This window comes from Aulonocara sp. 'chitande type north' Nkhata Bay, linkage group LG19 (assembly GCF_057382095.1).
Source record: "Aulonocara sp. 'chitande type north' Nkhata Bay isolate Kocher_YH1m ecotype deep benthic linkage group LG19, A_spYH_male_GT1.1, whole genome shotgun sequence".
Lineage (NCBI taxonomy): Eukaryota > Metazoa > Chordata > Actinopteri > Cichliformes > Cichlidae > Aulonocara > Aulonocara sp. 'chitande type north' Nkhata Bay.
In genome coordinates this window covers 19,701,980-19,726,305 of record NC_141362.1, presented here as the reverse complement: position 1 = coordinate 19,726,305, position 24,326 = coordinate 19,701,980, and the positions used below count along the sequence as shown (strand labels likewise).

At 39.7% G+C, this 24,326-nt stretch overlaps 1 protein-coding gene across 1 annotated transcript; it reads left to right on the top strand.

Moving 5' to 3' along the window:
• Positions 1 to 1,990: 1,990 nt before the first annotated feature.
• On the top strand, positions 1,991 to 23,899 carry paplna (papilin a, proteoglycan-like sulfated glycoprotein). Its single transcript, XM_086274885.1, is given in 28 exon segments — positions 1,991 to 2,229; positions 4,297 to 4,359; positions 4,440 to 4,543; positions 7,611 to 7,671; positions 7,978 to 8,080; positions 8,241 to 8,371; positions 10,047 to 10,170; positions 10,347 to 10,427; positions 10,504 to 10,676; positions 11,135 to 11,258; positions 11,362 to 11,488; positions 13,370 to 13,574; positions 14,341 to 14,517; positions 14,610 to 14,760; positions 14,976 to 15,056; positions 15,866 to 16,064; positions 16,241 to 16,325; positions 16,434 to 16,560; positions 17,105 to 17,570; positions 18,925 to 19,083; positions 19,179 to 19,306; positions 20,054 to 20,099; positions 20,262 to 20,408; positions 20,815 to 20,942; positions 21,874 to 21,982; positions 22,446 to 22,621; positions 23,161 to 23,291; positions 23,293 to 23,899. Coding segments are annotated over 27 exon segments (3,624 nt in total). The 5' UTR covers positions 1,991 to 2,229; positions 4,297 to 4,308; the 3' UTR covers positions 23,323 to 23,899.
• The last annotated feature ends 427 nt before the right edge of the window (positions 23,900 to 24,326 follow it).

The window sequence follows — 24,326 nt, the reverse complement described above, 5'->3', positions numbered from 1 at the left end:
ATCAAACAATATCCTTTTGCTTTTGATGGTTTAAAGTATATACGTTTACCAAAATAGGCTGCTGTGGTCTCTTTAAACAACGGCCTTACCAGTGATAAAATAAAAGCACGGTTGTGCAGTGTATAGGAAGCATGTTATTGTAAATGTCATACACTGGATTGAAGACACAGAGTCTTGAGAGCTATAACTAGGTGGTATATTTGATTTGGACCACAGGAGGTTACTCAGTGTCTTGTTGATGGTCCACTGAATTTAAGCAGAGTGAGAGGTGTGCTAGGTTTGCCAAGTTTGCACTAAAGATGAAGGTAACTGAAATTCTACATATTCATTCTTAGATTTGAGAGCCACTCAGTCTGGCTTAAAGATTTAAAATGAGGTTTCATTGTAAGAAGAAAAAAGCGCTTTTTGGAGCCAAAGATTCAGCAACAAAACACTTCAGGAAGGTTTCTGGACCACAGTGTCTCTCTGGACGAAAAACAAATGATGTCAACTGTAGAAAGCTGGCTCAAAACAACTACAAATCACACCCAAGCTGTATTTTTATGAATCCCAAACTATATAATTTTAGATGGTTGTGGAGTTTTCACATTGTGGTTGGGAAAAGAAGAAGTGGGACGGAAAAAAAAAATCATGTTACATACTTGGAGATGTTTATAGATCTGGTTTTGCATTTAAAACCCAAAGGAAAAAAACAACAACCTTTTTGTGCTCGTATCTTCTAGTTTTAACATTTTCAGTAAGTTTTGAAAATTAAATCACCAAATTCTACAAATAGACTGTTTTTGTCAAGTTTGAAATCAGATTTAAGAGTTGTAGAGTTTAAAAATGTTCACCAATTTTACTGGGGCCCAAGTAACACTGGACAATGACTGCTATGATTGGACAACAAATCACCCTGAGGGACTGGAAGACACCCAGAGAGGCTTTGATACAAGACTGGGGGATTAGGTAAAGTGGCAACTTATAAAAGTTGCACAAATATATGTCAAAGTGGGGCATGTAGGTGGACTTTTAATCCACGCCAGTGTAATTTGACAAAACTGTTACAGGTATATTTACTGCTGTTAAAGCCTTGAACGTTTTGGTGCTATCAAACTACACAGGTGTCTTTTTTAGTTAGTTTTCTTCAGCCTGTTTTTCCTGTAAGAACTGTAAGAATTGGGTGATTGTAATTAAGATGATCTCTTTTTGTTTGAGTAAGAGGTCATCAAAACACTTTGTTAGACATATGTCTGTTAAATTGTTTTGATTATGAAAAAAATGTAAAAAGAAAAAAAAGAGGAAAAAAATCGGACTTTTGAATTATTGACAGCAGTTTTCAGTGTACATCTCGACTGATTGTGCGGTAATAAGTTGGATATCTGAAACTAAAGAAAGGGATGTTTTGTAATTTGTGACTTCTTTTTTCTATATTAGTCTACTTGGATTTCTGTTATTGCAGTTCTGAGTAACAGACCACACAACCCACAGAGAATTTAGCATAATGTACAATTTTTCTTCTGAAAAAGGAAATCTATATTTGATGTAATTATTATTTTTTGAATGTCTTTGGCTGTTTCTCTTCTCAGGCGCAATTTCTCAAGACATAAAGAGGCAAAAGTAAAACACAAAGATTAAACCAACACATTCCTGCTGAACATACAATCCAGGGAACATTTGGGACCTATTTTCAGTTTTACAATTTGTAACTGAGCATTTAAAATAGAGCCACGACTTTGGATGATTAACTTGGTGTTACATGTTCGGTATTACATGTTCGGTGTGGGGGAGCATGATAATAACGCGTTTGGTTACAGCAAAGCGGGTCTTTTTCTTTTAGCGTTTGCTTGTGGGGAGCCTAGAACAAGCGAACATGCTGATTAACCCTTTTTTTATTACAGTCTGAAATTAGAGATGTTGAGTAAAATGTTCCCTCCTCTGCAGTTAGGGGGGGCTGTAATCGGGTTGGATGAGCTCCTGGTTAAAAGGCGCGGTAACGACGCGGAGGAGGTTTAACCAACGGGTCTTTCTCTTCTCCTCGTAGGCTGGGCGCACGGCAGAAAGAAAGAAATAGAGAGGGAGCGAGAGGTTTCCTCCCAGATAACTTTCCTCATATATCCAGGACACTGCACCGGTAGCATCTTCAGGTCAAAACTCGGAGAGAGAGAAACCAGCTGTCAGGTCTGCTGCGCGCTGCAAGGTCCGACGGGTTGGAACTCCAAGAAAACATTATTAAACCCGCTGAACACGGTGAGGATCCAACATTATTTTACCTGACTTTACTTCAAGTTTTTAAAACTAACCTGTTCACGGTCACCGAGTCACCGATAGTGCTTTTGTAAATATCACTGAGGTACCATAGGAGGTAACATTTATTTTAATAGTATGTTTTATTAATATTATTATTATTATTATTATTATTATTTAATATGGAAATAGCACAAATAGGCTAAATTGTTATAATTTTCCCGGCTGATCAGGTGCCTGATGCAGAGATTCTTCACCCACAGTACAGAGGACACAAGACACTGCATGCCCTCGCTGACTGGCGAATAATTGTTAATTTGGTTGGATAAAAGCATGTAATCGCCCGAGGATAAAGGCTTTATGAGCCGGCACAATAAAAAGGGAGCGAGGCTGGAATCTCATAGGGAACTTCTAAATAGATCAGTGACCGATTATAGTCGGGATCAGTTTACAATCGCTGTTAAAACAACTAAGATTTATTAGCTTAAAACTTTAATCAATTAATATTTGATTCTAGTGCTTTGTTTCAGGATGCATTAATATGTTGTAATACTTTTAATAAAGCTATAATATAATGATATGAAGTTTTTTTTATTAGATGTGTTTCTGTGGGGGTATTTCTGTGTTTCTATTTATTTTCGAAAGTGCTTAATTTGGCGAGTTTATTTCTAAATTATTGTTTTTGAACTAATATTTATAGCTGAACCCACCGAAACAAATGAAAGCAGAAATTCACGATTAATGTGGTTGTTGATGGGTGTAAAATGAATTCATTAAAAAAAATAGTTAATTGTTATTAAGGGAAAAAAAAATACAAACCAGCCTTGAAGCAACCCCCCCCCCCCCCCCCCCAAAAAAAAAAAAAAAAACAATAAATAGAAATTATAAAAATGTCAATTAAACATTACAGGGTTTGGATCAGAGATTTGTATTTTATTAACTATTTTATTAACTCATTCATGAAACCAGTTACCACTCCAGTAGTAAATGACATGACAAGTTTTATGTGGAGGTGCTGGTTTCATCATCAAGGACTGCTGCGGGTCCAGACAGAACAGCCTCAGATTAACCCCACCCAGGCCAATTACCGCATTAAGTTACTCAATTTTGTCCCTATGGCTCAGTAAGTGTTTGTGTATATATGTCTGAGACAGACCAGCTGACACCCTGTATTCTCTTCACTTGGGCACGGCCATCCTTTTTGCTTTGTTTTGTGTATTTGCTGTGAAGTAACTTTCCTTTCAGTTTGGTGGTCATGGCTAAGCGGTCAGGGGTAATTTGGCAGCTACAGACAACCCCCTTCTCACTCTCAGAGAGGCAGGAAACATGCAATTTGCCCTGGAAAAAACAAAACAAACAAACAGCCTCTCCACATGCAACAAAGGAAACATTTTAGCTCAGTTAAGCAATTAAGCAATGAGATAGCAGAGGGAAATGATAAGGCTGGCGCTTGAAGTGATGGACATCTGATAAAAAGTGTTTTTCCTAAAGAGGCTTTCTTCATGTCCGCATTCTTCCTGTCACTATATGCGCATTTTGGATTGTGAATGTCCAGTTTTAACAATAACTGGAACAACAAGTCATACATTTGGTGAATATTTTTTCAATAATCACTATTTGGACCAGTGGAAAACATATTAAACTTACTGTTATAGAGGACTAAGAAAAACAATGCATATCTAAAGATGAGCCAGTAAATGTTTTTGCATTTTGCCAGGAAAAAAACTTTGTAAAAGTCTGTCTGTAAAACTGTCAAAGTACCCAACACTGAAGTACGAGCAGTGCAGAAGCACCACAAACTGATTTATGTACTAGGAAATTTTAGGAAATGCTGCAAGGCAACAAAAATGATGTCTACTGAGTGTCAGCCGGCAGTGTTTTGCTTAGTCTTTTCCCCTCTTCCTTAGAGCTCTGTTCTGCTTGTGTTAACCCATTTGTTGTGCGCCTAATCAATTACTGTTTCTCTCTCACTCTTGGCTTGTTTTTGAAAAAGTTTGCTGCATGTGCAGTCATCTTTATTAGTCACAGTGACTAACTCTGGATGCCCTTTAATTCTTCTTTTTTTTCCAGGGAATAACGAGGATGCTCCTGCCTTTGGCAATCCTACAGCTGCTCCTGACTCCAGCTCTCATGGTAATTTCCCAGCTAATACAGAAAAACACTGAGAAAAAAAAGTAATTTTGTCAAATTCTGATGTCTAATTTTGCACCCAGGGGCCCAGTGTGGATTACTGGGACTCATGGGGTCCATATGGAGAATGCAGTCGGACTTGTGGCGGGGGTGTGACTGTGAGAACTAGGCGCTGTATTACTCACAGGTAAGTCTTCTGCACATTAACTTTATCCATTTTAATGCATCTTGATGTACATAAATACATGTATAAACTTATAACACACACACACACACACACAGAGTTTTTTCCTGTTTGAATAAAGCTAATTGTCAGGTTCACGGGCACAGACTGTGTATTTTTATTGTGAAAGAATGCCTTGAAGTCACGAGGATGTCGGCTTGTCTTACTTCCAAAAACACACTGCAGGGAGGGGCCCTTTAATATTAAAAGGACGTCTCTGTGTTGTGTGTTGTCGGTTGTCTGCTGAAGAGGATCAGGTGGGAAGTGAACGTTTCGAGCTGCCATTTTTCTGCTTCAGTAGTGGTTTTAAAAGTCAACATTAAATTTTAGGTTTCCTTTGCGGCACACGTGTTGTTACATTTAAGTAACACGTACAGTTTTTCTTTCGTTTTGGATTGGTTTTTAAAGCTTCTCCTCTCACATGTGACTAATATGTAAGCACGCTCCCAGCTTTTCCCGTGAATGTTGCAGTATTGCTGGGGGCCGTCTGGCATATTGCCATTTGGAAGAAGTACTCAGATCTTTTACAGAGATACAAATATGAGAAAATTGAAGTAAAGATACTATATTACACATAAAACTAGCATTCAAAATTCTACCTGGATATTGGGATTAAACTGGATGGATGGATAGCTGTAGATTTTATTGTTAACTTACTGGCTGAAGGATTTCAGGTGTGTGACAGACTGCTGTGGCAGCACTGACGGATCATTTCATTTTGAGACAAAGAAGTGAATGCTAGGTGAACTGGCGAGAGTAAATAAGCTATAGTTGAGAATGTAGGCAGGAATGATTGTCTGTCTCTCTGTGTTAGCCTTAGATTGGCAACCTGTCCAGGGTACACCCCCGCCTCTCTCCCCTGTGTCACTTCCCCGCTTTGTTTCCTGCATTTCCGCTCGTTTTCTCCAGTGTACCTTACAAAAATAGAGAAAAAAGTCAATCTTAATATAGCCACGCTATAAATAAAACTATCAAAGAGGCTTAAAACAAAAGTCTTCCTGTAAAGTAGACGACGGAGTATCTCAGCGGCCTATAATTTAGCTTAATATACTGAATACCTTTCTAAAAACAACAAGTCTTATTTTCTTTTGCGCAGAAATATTCCCACTAGACAGAACAAGTCTGTGAGGAGCTGTTTTTAACAGGTCTAAGTACTTTGTTTTACTTCATGTGTCATATCTTGTTGCATTTACCTGACCACAAGCTGTTAGATATGTTGTTTTTATCATACAGTGTTGATATAGCTGTTTGTGCAGCTTCTACATCTCTGTAGAAGCTTGATGGCAGTGTTTTGATGTCTGATGTCTCTTGATGCTTGTTTTCAACATGTTCGTGCAGTCAGCCAGTGAGTCAGAGCCTTATAGTGAGTCTGTAGCCCTTCTTTAGGAAAATGATGAATAATAGGGAAGAGGTCCTACCCATTGCCAGTCAGATGAACTCTGTCATGTCTTGTCTGCCAGGCTTGCTGAATCACTCCTTTAAACACAGTGATTTGACAGCTCCCTCTGTGCTTTACAGGAACTCCCACGTCTCACCATACATTCATTTTAGTAAAAAAAAAAAAAAAGTACACACATTCATAAGAAAAACAAGCATGATTGGGGTTGTCATTTTGTCAGTCGGGGCTATAATCAGTTTCAATTATGTGCAATCAATAATTTTGCATGAATAACTGCCACTTTTCCACATTTCTGTTTTGTATCATTTTAAACTGAAAGTAGTGTTTAATGCTGCCAATGTGCTGTTTTCCATTATTAAGTGAAAAGCCGTTGTTTTGACATGTTTTAGTTTCAGTTCAGGTGTGCTGACAGGAGCATGTCTTGTTTTACGGCTTAAGGCCAGGTACTTTTGAAGATGACTAAATCATGAATTATCAGCAGTGCTGGAATGGTGAGTGGCGAAACAGTCTGCTATCTCGCAGTTTACTGGCATGTGCACGGATGTCTGTGCAAAACTAGGGCTTAGCAATGTTGATGTTGAGGCTTCTGCTGTGCTGAGAGGTCATTTTTTTAACAGGTACAGATTAAAGAGGAATGTTGTTTAATGTCAGAGCTGAAACTTGTTATTTCTGCTTGTGCAGACAGTCTCTGCTGTATTTGCATACATTCATTGCACCTACTCATTAACTGTTTTTGTCTCGCAATGAGAAGCTGTCAAGTTTTTATGAAACTTTACTTGGGAAAGATGTGAGAGAGTTTGATGGGAAGTTAAGGGCAATGACTTTATACTGGATCGTCAGCCCATTTTCAATTCAATCCAATTTTATTTATATAGCGCCAAATCACAACAACAGTTGACTCAAGGCACTTTATATTGTAAGGCAGACCCTACAGTAATACATACAGAGAAATACCCAACAATCATATGACCCCCTATGAGCAAGCACTTTGGCGACAGTGGGAAGGAAAAACTCCCTTTTAATAGGAAGAAACCTCCAGCAGAACCAGGCTCAGGGAGGGGCGGTTGGGGTGAGAGAAGGAAGACAGGATTATTTGTGAACATCTTCTTTTAACAGAAAGTCTGTGATACAAATTTAAATGAGGTGGTCATTAAGAAACACAGAGCATCTAAAGCAGGGGTGCCCAATCCCGGTCCTCGAGAGCTACCGTCCTGCAGCTTTTAGATGCATCCTTGTTCCCACACACCCGAATCAAATGAATGGCTTGTTATCAGGCCTTTGCCAAACATGATGGCATGCTGAAGAGGTAATCAAACCATTTGATTCAGCTGTGTTGGAGTAGGGATGCATCTAAAAGCTGCAGGATAGTAGCTCTCGAGGACTGGGATTGGGCAGCCCTGATGCAACCCTAGATGCTTTAGATTCTAAAGCATCTAAAGAAATGTATCTATGATGTTGTGGAGTGTTTTTAAAGCATAAGGAGTAGTAGAAGCAAGGATAAAAGTCAGTCAGGAGGTCTTAGTCTCTTCTACTCTTGTGGAAATTGCTCTCACTATATCGGGCAGATCAGGGTTCATTCATAAAAGTATTACATGAAATGTCATGTTCATGTTTTATTTTATTTGCACTCAGGGAGGATGGAGGGCACAACTGTGTGGGACCAGACAAGTCATATCGGTCCTGCAACATCCAGGTGATCACATGTGAAACTAATTTGGTTTTAATGGTCAACCTTTTATTTTCATGTATACTTTTATATTTAGACCTCTAAATTTTTTTTATATATCAAAGGACTTTTTTTTAAACACGATAACTTGATAGCAATAATCACTATGATGCACTAAAACCTAAGGCAAATCAAAGTACAAAAGTGTGTTTCTTCCTTAAAGAAGACATTGTAAATATATTTTTTGAATTTGTATTAATTCAAAATACAATACAGTAGTTATTTTAGGATTACTGACCTTTGACCTTTGCTGCATCTCCTTATTCAACTCAGGACTGTCCAGAGGGATCCAGAGATTTCCGCGAAGAGCAGTGCTCCCAGTTTGATGGGACAGATTTCCACGGGAAACGCTACAAATGGCTTCCATATTACGGAGGTCAGAAACAAAAACAAAGCTGAGAGTTTGCTTTGACAGGCCATATTATGTATACTATTGACTGAATTTTCTTGTGACATTTGCCAAGCACCGGCTATTTGTGAGCATTTGTATTTCTAAGTTCTTTAAATTGTTAAAATTAGCCTTATTTCTGTGATAGCTGAGAACCCCTGTGAGCTGAACTGCATGCCAAGAGGGGAAAACTTTTTCTACCGCCACCGCAGAGCCGTGATTGATGCTACGCCCTGTCACCCAGGGCGGACGGATATCTGTGTGGATGGAGTGTGCAGGGTAGGATGCCCCGCCAAATATTGCGCACACACTTGCACACACACAAAGAAATTAATATCTGACAGGTGACGAAAACAGAGAGGGTAGGAAGGAGGTTTGTGACATCTAAATGTAATTCTATGTTTTCCAACTTGTCCTGAAAATGTCCTGAAACCGTAACTTTTTATTACTCCATACTTCTTGAGAAAGAGTATTAATAATTCTAATAATAAGTATTCTTTTCTGTCTGTTATAGGTTATGTAACGGGAAATTTATTGTATTATTTTAAGTGGTAAACTTTCCAAATATGAGTGTACTGTAAGTTCTTTAGTCTCAACATGCTCCTGTTGGCTTCTCCTCAGCACTTACCCCCAGGGCAATCCCTGCTGACATTTTTACCCCGGTTATACCTGACACGAACGTGTGATTTGTATCTGGGGTTTCTATGTGGACAAGAAAACACGTGTTAAAGCAATTTATAATTGCACATAACACAGTTATATGCAGTAGTAATAGCTACATGCAGTGGTTAACGCACAAAAACACACAAAAGATCCCTGGTTTGAGAGCCAGCCTCAATGGGGAGCAAGCTAGTCTACTCCTAGCTAGTCTACTCCAAGCCTGGATAAATGGGAGGGTGGTGTCAAATAAAATATGAAAATCCATCCGCTGTAGTGACCTCTTGGGAAACAAGGAGACAGCTAAAAGTACTCCTTGAACTAATGTACTAAATGTAATGTACTAAAAGTACATTACCTTATACTTGCATGCAGAATACGTAGTGTCCAGCAGAGGTCAAAATCTATTTGGGAAAACATGATTGATAAAAATATATTGGTTGCAATTTAATAAATGTGTGCATGAACATTTCAATGATAAAGTTAACTAAGTTGCAAGGCACATATTTTGTAGTTCTGCTCTCTGCCCTGCAGGTGGCAGCTCAAATACCATACAGTATGTATAACATATGCAATTTGGTGTTTACCACACACTAAAGGAATGTGAAGAGCTGTAGAGGTCTTATTTAAAAAATGCAACACATAGCCTGATATGAGTTGCCAGTTAGGTCTAATGATTTGATTAGTCTGCCCATCCATGATTTGGGGTTTGCTTATGCAGCATCACTTCGTTAATCAGACAGGACACAATCAGTGGAGCTGAGCAGCAGGATGAAAGATTAGCTTCAGTCTGTATAACATCAAACACTTCTGCTCTTGTTCTTTTCTCATGCAATTATTGCTGCAACTTTTTCCTCATGAGTAAACCTCGTCAATTTAACCTCTGACTTCATGTCTCTATCACCTTCCCTGAAGGGAACAGCTGTCCCAAATCCACTCTTTTCTCGGGTCTTTATTTATTTATTTTCAATTATTTCACCTCCAACCATGTTTTTCTTCAAACTACACGTTTCACAGAAATAATGTTTTAGCACATATATTCTCGGGAGATGATTTCTAATCTCTCTCTATTATAGTGGAGTCGTGACTTTGACAGTTGTCATACAAAGACAGGAATTTTACAAGATGAACACATCTGATTTTTATTAAGATCAAGATTTAAAGTTTTTAAATGATGTTATTTGTGCTTGTTTATATCTGCAGAAGACAACCTAAATGACACAGAATACAGGTTGAGGTGAACTGTGGTTTTCATCTTCTTTTTTGATCATTTTTTCCCAACTTTTCCTTTCATCAGCGTATGGGCTGCGACAACATGCTGGAGTCTCCTCAGCAGGAGGACCCCTGTCTGCAGTGCGGGGGTAACGGCCAGTCCTGCTACCGTGTCAAGAACAGCTTCACTGCCCGCGACCTGCCAACCGGTATGATTCATATTATAATTTGGTCACGCTTACTCCCAAATGATATGCCAAATGATATATGTACCCAACATGTACCTGATAAATGTCATAAATCATCATCATCTAAATATGTGTCATTTAAATCCTCTCCTGAAATTTAAACCCCAGATTCTTCTTTTTTGCCACTTTTATTTCAGGCTACAACCAGATGTTCATCATCCCCGTTGGAGCCACCACCATCAGCATCAGAGAGACACATGCCACACGTAACTACCTCGGTAAGTGTGTGTCAGACCTTTTAGAAAACACACTACAAGATAATCAAAATAATTGACATTTACAACTTCTTTACAGCTATCAAGAATCTACGTGGAGAGTACTATCTCAATGGCCACTGGGTAATTGAGTTTTCCAGAGCCACACCTATTGGCGGCACCATGCTGTACTACCAGAGAGGAGCTGAGGGCGACAGTGTCCCTGAAACCATCATCGGCCGTGGCCCCACCACTGAACCACTTGTTGTTGAGGTAAAAAACAAATGACCATTCATGATCAAATAGACTTCACAGGGTTATAAATATGAAATTGTAGAATGCACTCCACACACACAATGGTTGTGCTCACAGGTGTCAAGTTTGTTTTGGTTCTTATACAACGACCCACGGTCTGGTCTGCACTGGTCTCAGCTTTCCATCCTCCCCTCTCTCGTCTCCTCCCTCACTAAAAGGGGAAAAAGACTGTCATCAGTCCAAATGCCACCAGCTGTGTTCTCACCTGCCTCGCTGGCACCGCCCCGTTGAGCTCCCTCCCCTGCAGCTGAGCCAGGGACCACACCTCCGCCACAGAAATATATGAGAAACATTTCCAGAAAAGAGAAACATTTAGTTTCTTCATGCCATAAGTGTTTGTTTAAAATTGTAAACTTAAGGTAGCGTTTTGGATGTGTGGATAAAAGTAGGAGTTAAAATTAACCCTGTCCCCTCAGCTGATCAGCCAGGAGCCCAATCAGGGAGTGGAATATGAATACTACCTTCCAAATGGACGCTCCAGAGAGGGCTACTACTGGAGCTATGGATCCTGGTCTGCTTGCAGCAAAGAGTGTGGATCAGGTTAGACTGCAACTTTTATTTGTTGCCAGCATAATTTAATTTAAAATGTTTTAAACATCCTTGTTTTTGGACAGTATAATAGCTCCATACCTTCCTTTATCAGGCTACCAGTCTCGTTTGGTCTTCTGTTCAATCGACAATGAGGCCTATCCTGACTATCTCTGTGCTTCTCTGCCGAGGCCACAGAGCAACCGTACATGCAACCCTCAACCATGCCCACAAATCCGCAGGTAAGTAATGCTTAAACTTCTCAAATGAAATGTGTTATTTCAGTAAATGCAAGCTAAATTTTAGACGTTTCCAGAGTTTACTTTGCTCCACTCTGAATGAATGAATTTAAAGAGTACCATAAATAACTCCCAGAGCAGTATTTTGACTGTTGTTGGTATGTTATGCCTGTCTGAAAGGATGGCGTACCTGTATCCACCACAGTTGTTGAGATCCTCAAAGAGGCCTAGAGCCTCTGTGTTCAGGTAACCCATGTTCAGCGCTCGTAGAGGAGTTTTAGGTGTCTGCAAACACCGGGGGAAGATCTAAATAATTAAACACTTTCACTTATTTCCTTGAAAAGATTCTTTTATTAGCTCTCTTAGATCACTTCCATACTTTCTGTCAAACAAACACTTTTACAACGAATCATTTTTGGCTACTTGTCCCTAAAATTGGGCTGAAAATATCAAAAATGACCAGAAATGTTGATTGAAAGCGCGATCTCTCCCCCTTTAGAAGTGTTTGACTCTAGTCAAGTCCGTCTTTAGTGCCAAGTCTGTTCTGTCCATGTGAGATAAGGATGAAGGCATGGGGCAACTGTCAAGCTCAGAGATCTCTTTTCAACCTTTTAATGACCCTCATTTACCTTAGACAACATCCAGCACTTTGTAAAGTGAGTGATGGATGATTGGATGTAGCATTTTCCCCCCCAAAGAGCCAACTCTTCTTCTTCTTTAACCTTTAAGCTGTGGCACCTGTGTCTGATTCCTGAGCTGGGCTGCTGCCTGATCTCTTCAGCAAACTGTAAAGCTCTCTGTTCCTGTGCAATATTGTAGCCAATGTGTTGTGAGGCGCTTAGAGGTTAAAGATCGTCATGCCGTGGGTGTTGGGGATTGTGTACTTTTCAGGCTGGGACACGGCAGTAGTGCTAAGTAGTAAATAGTCGCTTTAGTCTATGACTTTCTGGTATTTCCTGCTTTCTTTTCTTTCATGCTGCTGCAGCTTAGAAACCTGAGATGTTTATGTAGCTCAAGTGACTCTAACTGCACCCTCAGTATCCATTAAAGTTAACACCTAAAGCCAGAATCAGTAGATGCTTAATTTGCGGAGATGCGAGGAATTAAATGCCGTTTATTGCTGCTTTCACTTCTGCCTATGCTTCTAGCAGCCCCATTAGTGCCGGTTCTAAGCTATTATAGTGAGAAAAACACTGTCTGAGGTTCATCTGGGATCAGCTGGTGTCTCGATGTCTGTCTCTAAAAGTGTTGTTATCAGTGTGTATGTGTCCAGGGGTTTAGTAGTTTTTCTAGCTGCATGTGAGAGGCTTTGTTCAAACAGCAGCGCAGCCTTTTAAAGGCATCCGGAGGTTTCATTCCAAACAGCGATTTGCATCAAATATGAAATAATTATTGAATTTGTCAGTCAAAAAAAAAAAATGCTGATATGTTAACACAAATAGGTTTAGCATGTAGGTCATAGGTCAAGTTATTCTGCTCATTTAAAAAAATAAAAAAAATAAATGTCTTTGTATTTCTCACTGCTGAAAATTATAATGCTTCTTTCCCGTATTAGTTTATCCATGCATCCAGCCAAAAATAACATTTAAAATATATACATAATCTACTAAAGATTTTATGGAAGACTATGTCCCAGGTCAGGTACTGACGAAGAAATGTTTATGTTATAGTTAAAGTAAAATGTAAAAAACCGGCTCTGAAGAGCAGTGAAGTCAAACTGGACAGTATTTGTTCAACTCATTTGTTTTTCCTGATTTTGGAACGAAACTCTTCCCATCACTCCTCTTGGCTGAAGCTGTGTATGCTGTATGGTCAGCTGTACAGTGTCTATATCGGCAGCAAAGAGACTGACTCCTGTTTCTTGTCTTTTGGTGGTTTTCTCAGCTGGCAAACTGGGGAGTGGAACGCCTGCTCAGTTACCTGTGGTGGAGGCTCTCAGGTGCGCAGTGTGCAGTGTGTTTCCAATGATGTCTCGGGACCCCGCGTGGTGGAGGATGCCATTTGTGCCGCTTACGCTGACGCTCCTCCTTCTCTGCAGACCTGCAACATGCAGAAATGTGCTGAGTACCATGTGACTGGATGGAGTGCGGTGAGCAAACTGTAGAACTCTATTCAAATCCTGGTAAAAGACTTTACAAATAAGTTAAATAAAGAAAAAATACAACCAGCACAGAGTATAAATGTGGGAAAGGATATCAAGAAATATGAACTTTAAGAGCATTCACATTTATCAAGAGAATTTCTGACAGTTTCTGGCCGTTGTGTCAATTACTTTGGAAAAAAAATAGGCTGCATACTCTGACTCTGGGAACAAATGTAATATATTGTGAGAGTGAAGATGGTATTAATTGCAGTCCCTAAACCAGCCTAAACAAAGATTTATACATAAATAATATGTTAATCCAACTAACTACAAAGCAGAGAAGCTGGTTTTTGCTTTACTGAGCTGTAATAAACACTGGTATCTAATCTACACTCTGTTAGAGTAATTTGTTTCTAGAAAAAAGTGGCTTACCTCAACTCAGTTCAATTCAGTTTTTTAATATAGCACCAAATCACCAAAACACAGACCTCAAAGCACTCTCTACTGTAAGATGCCATAGTATTCTGGAAACAGCCCTCTATGAGCAAACCTTGGCGATGGTGGGAAGCAAATACTCCCTCTTCACAGGAAGAAACCTCAGATCAGATCGAAAGTCCTAAATGTAAAATTACATGATAAGCACATTTGACTATAAGGTTAAAATGCCACACAAACATGTAAGGTTGGGTTATATTTAAAAATTTTCATCTTTCTTGGGTCTTTATAAAAAAGTGTAATCGATGCACTTGATATATAATCCTTGTGTTTGCAGTGCTCAGTGACCTGTGGTTCAGGTCAGCAGACCAGAGAAGTGACCTGTATGGGTTCAGATGGTACGAGGCTGGATGAAACATCTTGCAGTGCTTTGCTACGCCCGGCCGCTGTCCAACGATGTGAGATGGCCCCCTGCCCCCAACAGATCAGCTGGCATGTAGGAGATTGGGGACTGGTAAACCTGATGCACACATGCAACCAAACAAGGACTCATAAATGTAGTTATAGCAGCTGTATGGGTGAAAAACTGTCTTCATTTTCCTGCAGTGCTCTAAGAGTTGTGGATCTGGCTCACGAGAGCGCCAGGTGATCTGCTCTGATCAGGAGAGGAACCTGTACCCTGTGGACCAGTGTAACTCCCAGCCCAAACCACTCACAGTGGAGCGCTGCAACACCCAGCCCTGTTACAGCCCACAGGGTGAGTAAACGCTAACTAAGCAAATAAACAATGCACCTGTTTTTATTTTATTTCTCAAGTTAAGTTGTTAAATTTCCATTTACTTAATAGACTGCAATCTAAAAATACCATGTGCAAAATTAAATTTAACATCTTGTGCCTGCTGCCAGTCTTCAGTTAAGTTGCAATTGCATGCTTACACTGTTCTGCGTTTGTTTTATCCACACTTTGTGCAGTCGTCCCCAGCATTCAGGACCCACGGGGACATGACAGCACTCAGATTGGCTTCCAGCCTTATGTGCCAGATCACGCAACAGGTTAGACTCTACCTCTCAAAGGCATCTCATAATCACATCAGCATTGAAAATAAGCTAGTACGTAAGCATTTTCAGCTATGTAGTTACTCAGAAAGTAAACAAAAAACCACTGAAAAAGCCCAATGTGACATCACCAAGGTAACATCTTGTCAACCAGTTATTAACAATTAAAACTAACAAAACATACCATCTTCTTATTATGGTTGGAGCATTAAAAGCTAATTGTAGGTGTGATTGCCCTGCTGTTGCTCAGCATCCCCTCTTCTCTGCTGATATAACTTCTGTCACTTTGTCCCCAGCAACCCCTCCACCCCCCTTCAACCCCATTCAGCCTGTCCCAGCACTAATTATCTGGGCCTGATTGACATGTTTTTATGGTTCCATGGTCATTGTTGGCCTGATTAAAATATTTCTGAAGCACTGAAGTGTGCTAGTGCTGGCAGTGGCGTTTCTGGCATGTTCAGCATCATGTCCTATCCCAGTGGTCAGGAATTTTAAGTTTGACGTCTTGTGTGTTTATTTTCCTTCAGATTGTTACGTCAGATTGCTGATCATCATTTCTTTTATAATTTCCTCTGCTTTGTTAGCCCATAAACAAAAGGAGTATGGATTTTTTTTTTTGTTCTTCAGCATCCTGTACAGACTCACTGTGTGGTCTCAAACACAATGACAGACTCTATTGTTTATTCAACCGATGTGTGAACGTCCCTATTGCTTGTATGGTGTTGTCTTGTGAACCATGGTGAACTATGGGGTCTGTTTTGCATGTACAATGCGTGAATTCACCACTCACTTGGCTTTGCCTGTAGCCCGCAGGCCTGAGACAAGAGATCCAACCCAGACGAATACAGTCTACGACCCTCACAGCTCCGCCCCGGCTCTCCACTGCAGCCAGTCTTATTATGGCTGCTGCTCAGATGGGCATACTTCAGCCAGAGGCCCCCAGGGTCTGGGTTGCCCATCAGCTCCAGCTCCCTCTCCTGTCCCAACATCCTGCATTCAGACCAGGTATCCACCTGCACTCTGTTATTGCACTGCAGTTGAGGTCATATGCAGAACCCCTTTTTTTTTTTTAAGGTCGCTGACTTGGTTACTAACCAGGGGACTATGTGGCATTATACATGACCAGAAGCTCAAACTTTTAATACCAACTGTTCTTGCTCTCTTCCTGTTCTGTGTGTCAGTTATGGCTGCTGTGAAGATGGTGTGACGGCTGCTCAGGGCCCCAATAAGGAAGGCTGTGCGGAGTATGTGAACCCTGCACCAACTGTAAGCAAAAGCACACAAAAGTCTGAATGAATGAATTGGTCAAATGTCAGTCAAATTCTTTAAAGAATGAGAAAATATTGCCTTATTTCATGTGTTATGCCTTTTCAGGTTACACCTTCTCTCCCTACTGAGAATGCAGTAGAATGCCGCACCACCACCTATGGCTGCTGCTATGACCGCACCACACCTGCAGGAGGACCCAATGGGGAGGGCTGCCCCAATCCTCCTAATTATAGTAAGTTTTCTAAACTCAATGAAGAGAAATCTTTTTTTATTTTTATATTATTTCCAGTTAAGATATAATTTTGTGCTGTTGGTTACTGAGATGCTCCAATTTAGAGGTCACTCTAACAGTCGCTTTTATCCAGTTGATCTAGATCACCTGCATCTCATGGGCATGATTGATATATTGGCCATGATGGTGTTGTAGCAATTGGCAGTCATAATATGAGAAGAAATAATCAGACAGAGAAACAAAAAATGGTATGCAGCAGAGGACACTTACTGAGTACAAAACATGGGAGTTGTTTTTCATGTTTACTCCTCAGGCCCCATAGTGCTATAGTAAGAAAACTGACTATAAACAAATATGTGACTGCAGTAAACTGTAACATTTTAGTAGTAATACTGAACACAAACATTCAAATTATACTTGATAAAAATACTATAATATTGTTTTTCCTCTGTATTTGCACAATACATCTATGCAAGACAGCCCTGTTTGAGAAAATGCTTGACAATGACAAACAGCTGATCTGCATTGTGTTGTCTTTGTGCAGTTGAGCGATCAATCTGCTCCCTGCCCCGTGCTGCTGGCTCCTGCAGCAGTTGGGTGTCCCGGTACCATTTCGATGTCATCTCCTCTAAATGTGTGCACTTCTGGTATGGAGGATGCCACGGCAACAGCAATAACTTCATGACCCTAGCAGAGTGCAAACGGACATGTCCACGACCTGCACCCAGCCGGCAGGCCCCGCAGCCTGCAGCTCCCTCTGGAGAGTCTACAAGAACCGCAGCTGGAGAACACAGCACGACTGGAGCAGAGACCTCAGCTGGAAGAGGATCTACAACGGATGGGCGGTCACGCAACATGGGGAGGATTTTCATAGTCCAGCGTGGCTCGACCAGCAGCACCAGCAGACAGGCTACAAGCGCAGCCACTAATGCCCACAGAGGTAGAGTCTACCTGCGGGTACGCCGGCCTTCACATGGCACAGCTGCACAGCACACCGGCCCAGCTGCGAGGTAAGACCCCAAAGACCCAGGGAGAGCAGTGAAAAGCTAACCCTACCCGATCCAACCCCACTACTACCACTACTGGCCTCGTAATGCTGTTCAGAGCCTTCTAATTCATGCTGAAGGAGCCCCAGTTCACTCTACCCTGCAGGGCCAAAGAGTGGGCTATAGGAGATGGAAACGCAATCAAAAGACAAATCATGTGCCTCATTCACCCATCCTGGAAATATGACGGTGGAGCTGAAGCAACCAAAAATCATATATAAGCAAATTATATTTTATGCAATCCAAATTTTTTTTTAAACTTTCTTTAGTAAAGTCTATCAGGGAACAAAACAGAGAACATAGCTTACTTAGTCTTACCCTCCATGTGGTTAAGCTCTCTTTCTGACACAGCAGATGGAGGGTGTGTCATTTGCCTGTAACATCTGGTGTAACAAAGCACACCTCTGACCACACCCAACCTCACCCACAAGTAAATCAGGCTGTGTGCTTTCCAGCCTGGTGTTGAGTTTCAACAACCTTTCCCATTTTTCCTGGATTTTGTTCAACAAAATACTTAATGTACTGTGCTTCTGTGTAACATGCCGTCTTTGTAGACTCTTTCGATGCTCATATAATCTAAACTCTTGCTTTAAAATGAAGCCACAGCTCTTTCCAGCTCCACAGACCTTCACTCTCACACCTGCTTATGTCGCAACACCTCATTTCTTCCTTTAACCTCAACCAAATCAAGAAGAAGTCACCAGACCTCACACACCTTATATGGACATCAACGCTGTTTAATGCTTCTGGGACTCACTGCTCTCTGTCAGTCATTATTGTTGGTGGTTATTTGTGCATGCTACCTCTCTGTGTCAGTAACCACCAATCACGTCTGTGCTTTGGTGTCTTCACCTAAATGTCATGAAATCAAACTAATAAAAATTCTGCTGTGATAATTCAGTCATCCTATGTGTGTGGTCCCTAAATCTCTCTTTCTTGTTTAGATGGTTTTAGATTTCTTTAGTGGTGTTTGGGTATTTTACATGAAAGGTGTCCTTGTCTCTTTTGTATGTTCGTAGTATTTTGTATTTGGGTTTTTTTGCACTTTTTGTCTCGTCACTTTTTGGGCTGCATGTGGATTTCTCTTCTCTGAGCTTTATCTGACAAACTCCTAAAGCCAGGTTGTGGGCGCTCTTTATGCTTGCTTTGGTAGCTGCTGATAAAAGTACCAACAGTGGAGCATAAAGTGACTTTTTTTTTTTTTCTCTTCCAAATGTCTCTTCCTTTGTCCTTTTTCCTTTCACATTTCCTTTTTCCTGTTCTCTTCTCCTTTGTTTTCCTTCTGTTTCCTTTCCTTTTATCACTCCCTATTCTTCAGCTTGACTCTGGGGGGAGTAACGATTGATAAGACCGACCCATCCACAGTCGAGGCTTTAGTTGGCCAAACAGTTGTGCTGCCCTGCCGAGTCAGCCCTCCACCTTCCTCCACCGTTGTCGTGGAGTGGAGGAGGGATGGTATACCTCTATCAACTCACAGGTATGTAGAGAAACTTACTCGGTGACTTAATTTACATTAAAGTTGTTTTTCCTGTTGCTATTTTTATTTATATCTATATTTTTAATTACATTTAGGCATCACCAACAGCCCAATGGCTCTCTGTTAGTAGGTCCTGTCTCTAAGCTGGACTCTGGCTGGTTCCTGTGTGTGGCCACTCGAGAACGAGAGAGAGACCACCGCTACATTTACCTGGCTGTCTCAGGTAATTACATTTCAGCCACAACCTCTATGGTCAAAACAAGACTGGTAGGTTCACTTGCAGATAATTATATCTGAAGTTAAGTAAGTTAAGATACAAAGTAGTGGAAGAATTTGGAAAACATTACTATGACAGTCCAAACAAACGGATATATGGGACATGATCTGAATTACATATTCTTATAGTTGATGTCAACAGAGTGACTTTTGCTGACAAAGGGGAAATGGCATATTTTGGAAGAGACTCAGAGTGATAAAGATCTTTTAATCGATCAATTCAAGCCTGGGAAAAGTAAAATCTACCTGAAGAAATGTTTCAAAATTCCTATAGAGGGGTCTCAGATGGTCTCAATTGAGAATCTGTGTGAAATTACATCCTATATATACTATAGAGTCTGTGTGAATGTAACATTTTGCTTCAATAAAAAGACAAAAGTTGTAAAAATTTGCACCTGATTGTAAAGGGGTCAGTTGGGAGGCTGATTTTTTTTTCATGGAATGACGTTCTCACACCCTGATATACAGTCGGCTGGATTCGGTCAAACTGCTAATTTGACCGACTTTGACCCCAATTAGTCTGTCACATGAACATGTAGAAAGTTTGGGGTAAAGCTCTGATGTCATAGGTTGTGTCAGAACATGCTGATCTTGCAAAGTCACTTGGTGTTTATGCAATGACATTGTGCAAGTGCTCACTCTGTGTGTTGAATTGTTTGCGAGCATTCATATGTGTTTGTGTATTTGGCCACAGAGGGACCATCTTCTACCTCGCTTCCCAGAGACGGTCCATTTGCAAGGTGAGAAGAATATCTGTGGATCTGTGCACCTGAAGATGGTTATTTACGGTTTCTGGAGATATTAAGAGCTCAGGCACATGGAAACCTCAGTATTCTGATTTATTTCTAACAGTATAAATGAATCACTTCACATTGTCTTTGCTTCCCTGTAATTTCTGTCAGGTTCAGTATTGAGCGCTCAAGCTCAGCCCAGGTGGAAATGCGAGCAGGACAAACTGCCAGACTGCCCTGCACTGTTGTCCCCTCCTCAGCTCGGCAGTCTGTCAGCATTGGGTGGACTAAAGATGGACAGATAATCAGTGATCCCAGGTAATAATTGAAGACATTCAGAAATTTATGAACCCTTTATTAAAAACATTGCTAGCAGTGAAAGTTCTTTGATTTTTATCCATGGTTCTTACTATTAGTATTTTTATTTTTGAGATCTATTACCGCTGTGATGTCAGTTAGCATAGCTCAGTTATTTAGTCCACTTTATATATAAATCTGATTCAAGCTGAACTTTGGAGTCTAAAGAAAATAACCTGATCTGTCTTTATCCATTTGAGATTGTTTTATTATCCAAGAGATGCAGACACTGTTAAAGCCGGCTTGGTATAAATTGCCCTGGTTTGCCTGTTAGGGTCTCGGTACTTTATCATTTTAAACCATAAAGATGAGTCATTTACGAAGAAGTCGGTGTAAACTGAGGTCCTGTCTGATGGCTGTGCTGCAGGTTTACTCAGCATTCAGATGGCACCCTCATCATCAGCCCTCTGAAGTCTGATGACTCCGGTGTCTACACATGTACAGCCTCCAACCAGCAGCAGCTGGAGCAGCGACAGCTGCAGCTCAGAGTCCAGCGTGAGTTTTATTCATAGCCTCATCATTTTTTTTAAAACATGTACTGTTTGGATGCTTGTGTGCAATAGATAGATAGCTTATCAAACTCAGAAGGGAAATTATGATTGTAAGGCTGAAACCTGATGCTGCAGTTTCAGATAATCACCAGCAGAGATCAGTAAATGTCACTGACTGCCTCTCTCTGCTTGCACTGTTCAAATACAATGAACAGCACTGAAATAGTGTATGAGTGTGTGTTAATAGACATGAACTGTAGTAGAAATCTCATAGAAATATAGTAAAAACTAAATTATTATTATTATTTTATTATATAAAACCAAAGATATTTTAAATCTAACACGTACTGTAAACAGATTGTTTCCTTTCATTTCAATGCATTACTGACTGTATGGGAACACCAAATAAACACTAATCCAGTTCATATGATCCAGACCATGAACATATTATTTCTGAATTTACATTCCTAAGATTTTACAGCTGAGTTGATCACATGATAAATAAATCTATTTCTCTGTCAGACCAATAAACATGTGGAATAAGTGTTATGAGGAAGTAAGGCTGTGTAGTTTATTTAAAAACAACAATTATACATCAGATAGTAAACAAATATAAAACTGGAGTGTGATTATTATTGCTTATGAAACATTATTGTTAATATTTTGCCCAATTTTTTTTTTTTTTTTTTTTTTTTTTTTTTTTGGGTCTTTCAGTTTACAATATGCATTGGGTGTAATAAGATAAAGCTAAGCAGTTTTTTCTGTTTAAGTAACTGTTGACCAATTTTATTTTGGGGTGTTTTTGTTATTGCCTTTTTATAAAAAAACAAAACAAAAAACTTTACCCATAGGGCAAGACCCAGGATTAAACGGTAAAAACTTATTGTAAGAAAAAAGTGACATTAATGATCTTTTCTCTTGGTTTCTTTGTCCAGCTGATCTGAAAATCACAACAGCTCCCAATAACATCCAAGTGTCAGAAGGCAGCACGGGCATGCTTCCCTGTGTGGTGTCAGGAGACAACGTCAATATAGGCTGGTCAAGGTGAAAAATGACATTGTTATTACTTTATTAGACATCATTAAGAATAAGTGGAAGAGATGCATGAAACATCTGTTAAACTGTCTGATTTTTAGGTTATATAGCATTCAAAAAGAATCCCCAATAAAAGTAAAAATGACCCAAAAATACACCCTATAACTTTAACGACTTAAATGTTAAATAAGGTGATATTTGTCTACAAAAAAATATATAAATCCAGTTCTTGTTGTCATCAACACTGACATTATTTACTTATTATTACTTATTACTATTACTTACTTATTTATTTCATGGCCCTAAAATCCAGAAATAAAGCCATGAGTTGTATTTCTGTTACTTGCAGTTACAGAGCATGCATGCATTAATATACACGTTAAAAAGAGTGAACTGATTTTTAATTTAAGTGCCTATTGAATGCATTTAAATAATGTACCTAAACCTTTCCTGTTGCTCTCTTTAAATACAGAAATGGTGTACCGGTGCGTCCAGATGGGCGCAACATCCTCTTGTCTTCTGACGGCAGCCTGATCCTTAATAATGTCAAGCCTTCTGATCAGGGCACGTACACCTGCAACGCTTACACCGGCATTTACTCTGTGAGCGCCACAGCTGAAGTAAAGGTCATTAAAGAAACACAGCAAGGTGAGAACGCTAAATCAGCTCAGACCTGTTATCTGCACTGCAGAGGGAAAGTAGAAAAACTGAACTTGGAACTGACTTATTTATTCGCCACGATGTCATCATGTATTTATTTATTTATTTATTTATTTTTAGCTTGAGTTTAAACAATGATTTTGCTTTAACCCTTTAAAGTCAAGTGTATCATATTTTATATGTGAGTGACTTTGAGTTCTTTAGATTTCTAAATCACCAGTGTGAGTTTTCCTCCTGAAAAAAAACAACATAAACTGCACGGTACATTTTTAAGAAATCAATTGCAGAAAAATGACTGAATATTATCTACATTTTAACAGATTAAAATGATTTAAATTAATTTGATATATGCAAATTAATATTTAATAAATTTGTATTTCATCATAAGCACTCCATTTAAAAAAGAAATTGAATTTTCTGGCAAATATTTCATGGCTCAGGCTTTAAATTTTAATGTTGTGGGTTTTTTAATTTTTTTTTTTTTTTTTTTTTTTTTTTTTTAAACCCTATCTACTGTGCCGCTGCAGGCGCTGACCTCCCGCCAGAATGTTTGGACCAGCCTGAGCTTGCCAACTGTGAGCTGATAGTTTACGCCCGACTTTGCTCCAACTCATACTACTCCAGTTTCTGCTGTGCCAGCTGCACCAGGCATTCGCAGAAGAAACGACAGGTTTGGTCGACCAGGTTAAAGCCACAGAGGGTGTAAAAACTATGTGATGTGTGGTGGTGGACACTGGGGTGGGATCTGAATTCCCATTTAGATTCTAAAAAACTCGAGCTGTCGACTACGAGCTGCTGCATTTGCCAAAAGGACTCAAAAAACCCTGAGCAGATTGTACAAAAATGTATTGCAATCTTAAAAAAGGGACGGATCACTGTAGATGCACAGTAGTTAAAGCTACAAAGTAAGTGGTGTTCAGGGAATCTTATGGAACGATAAAAGATGGGCCTTAAAATATAACGTAAACCTGTAAAGTCTGAATGTGATGAGACGATGAACTCGTTCTTACTCTGCCACACCTTTTAAAATGAGTTATGCTCTCACTTGATCTATATATTCTCTGTTTTTTGAGAATCGTGATGATAATAACTCTTATATATGTTATTAAAAAAGCTGAAATTACTTTTTTCATGCCAGTAAATCACTGATACAAGGCTGCACTCATTGCTGCTTCTGTATCATATAATGAAACTCTACAAGACTTTTCCACTATTTTTTTATTTCTATGTAATTATTTGACAATAAAGGTCATATTTTGATAAAAACTTTGGTTGACTTCAATGACTGTACGTTATACACGTGTGCTGAATTGTTCCAGTTTCTACCACAAGGTGTCGCCCAACATGAGAACCACTGTTTCTCATTCACTTGATGGAAACTGAATATGAACATAACTGAACCTTCACTGGAAAATAATTCAGTGACATCTCTAAATTTATTAGAGATGTTTTTCCACTGCATATTGCAGTATCTATTCCAACCGTCAAGTCAAGCAATGCCTAACCGTAAGAATAAACATTTGTAACATCTCTCAGCAATCAGCTTTTTTTTTTTTTTTGCTCTTGTGTTGTTTTCATAAACATAATTTAACCACTTACGTTCTAGCTTTAAGATGGATTTGCTGGCTCTACAAACAAAACAATCTTTAGCTAACTGTCAGTATTTAATCTCCTGGCCGTGGTGTATATTTGT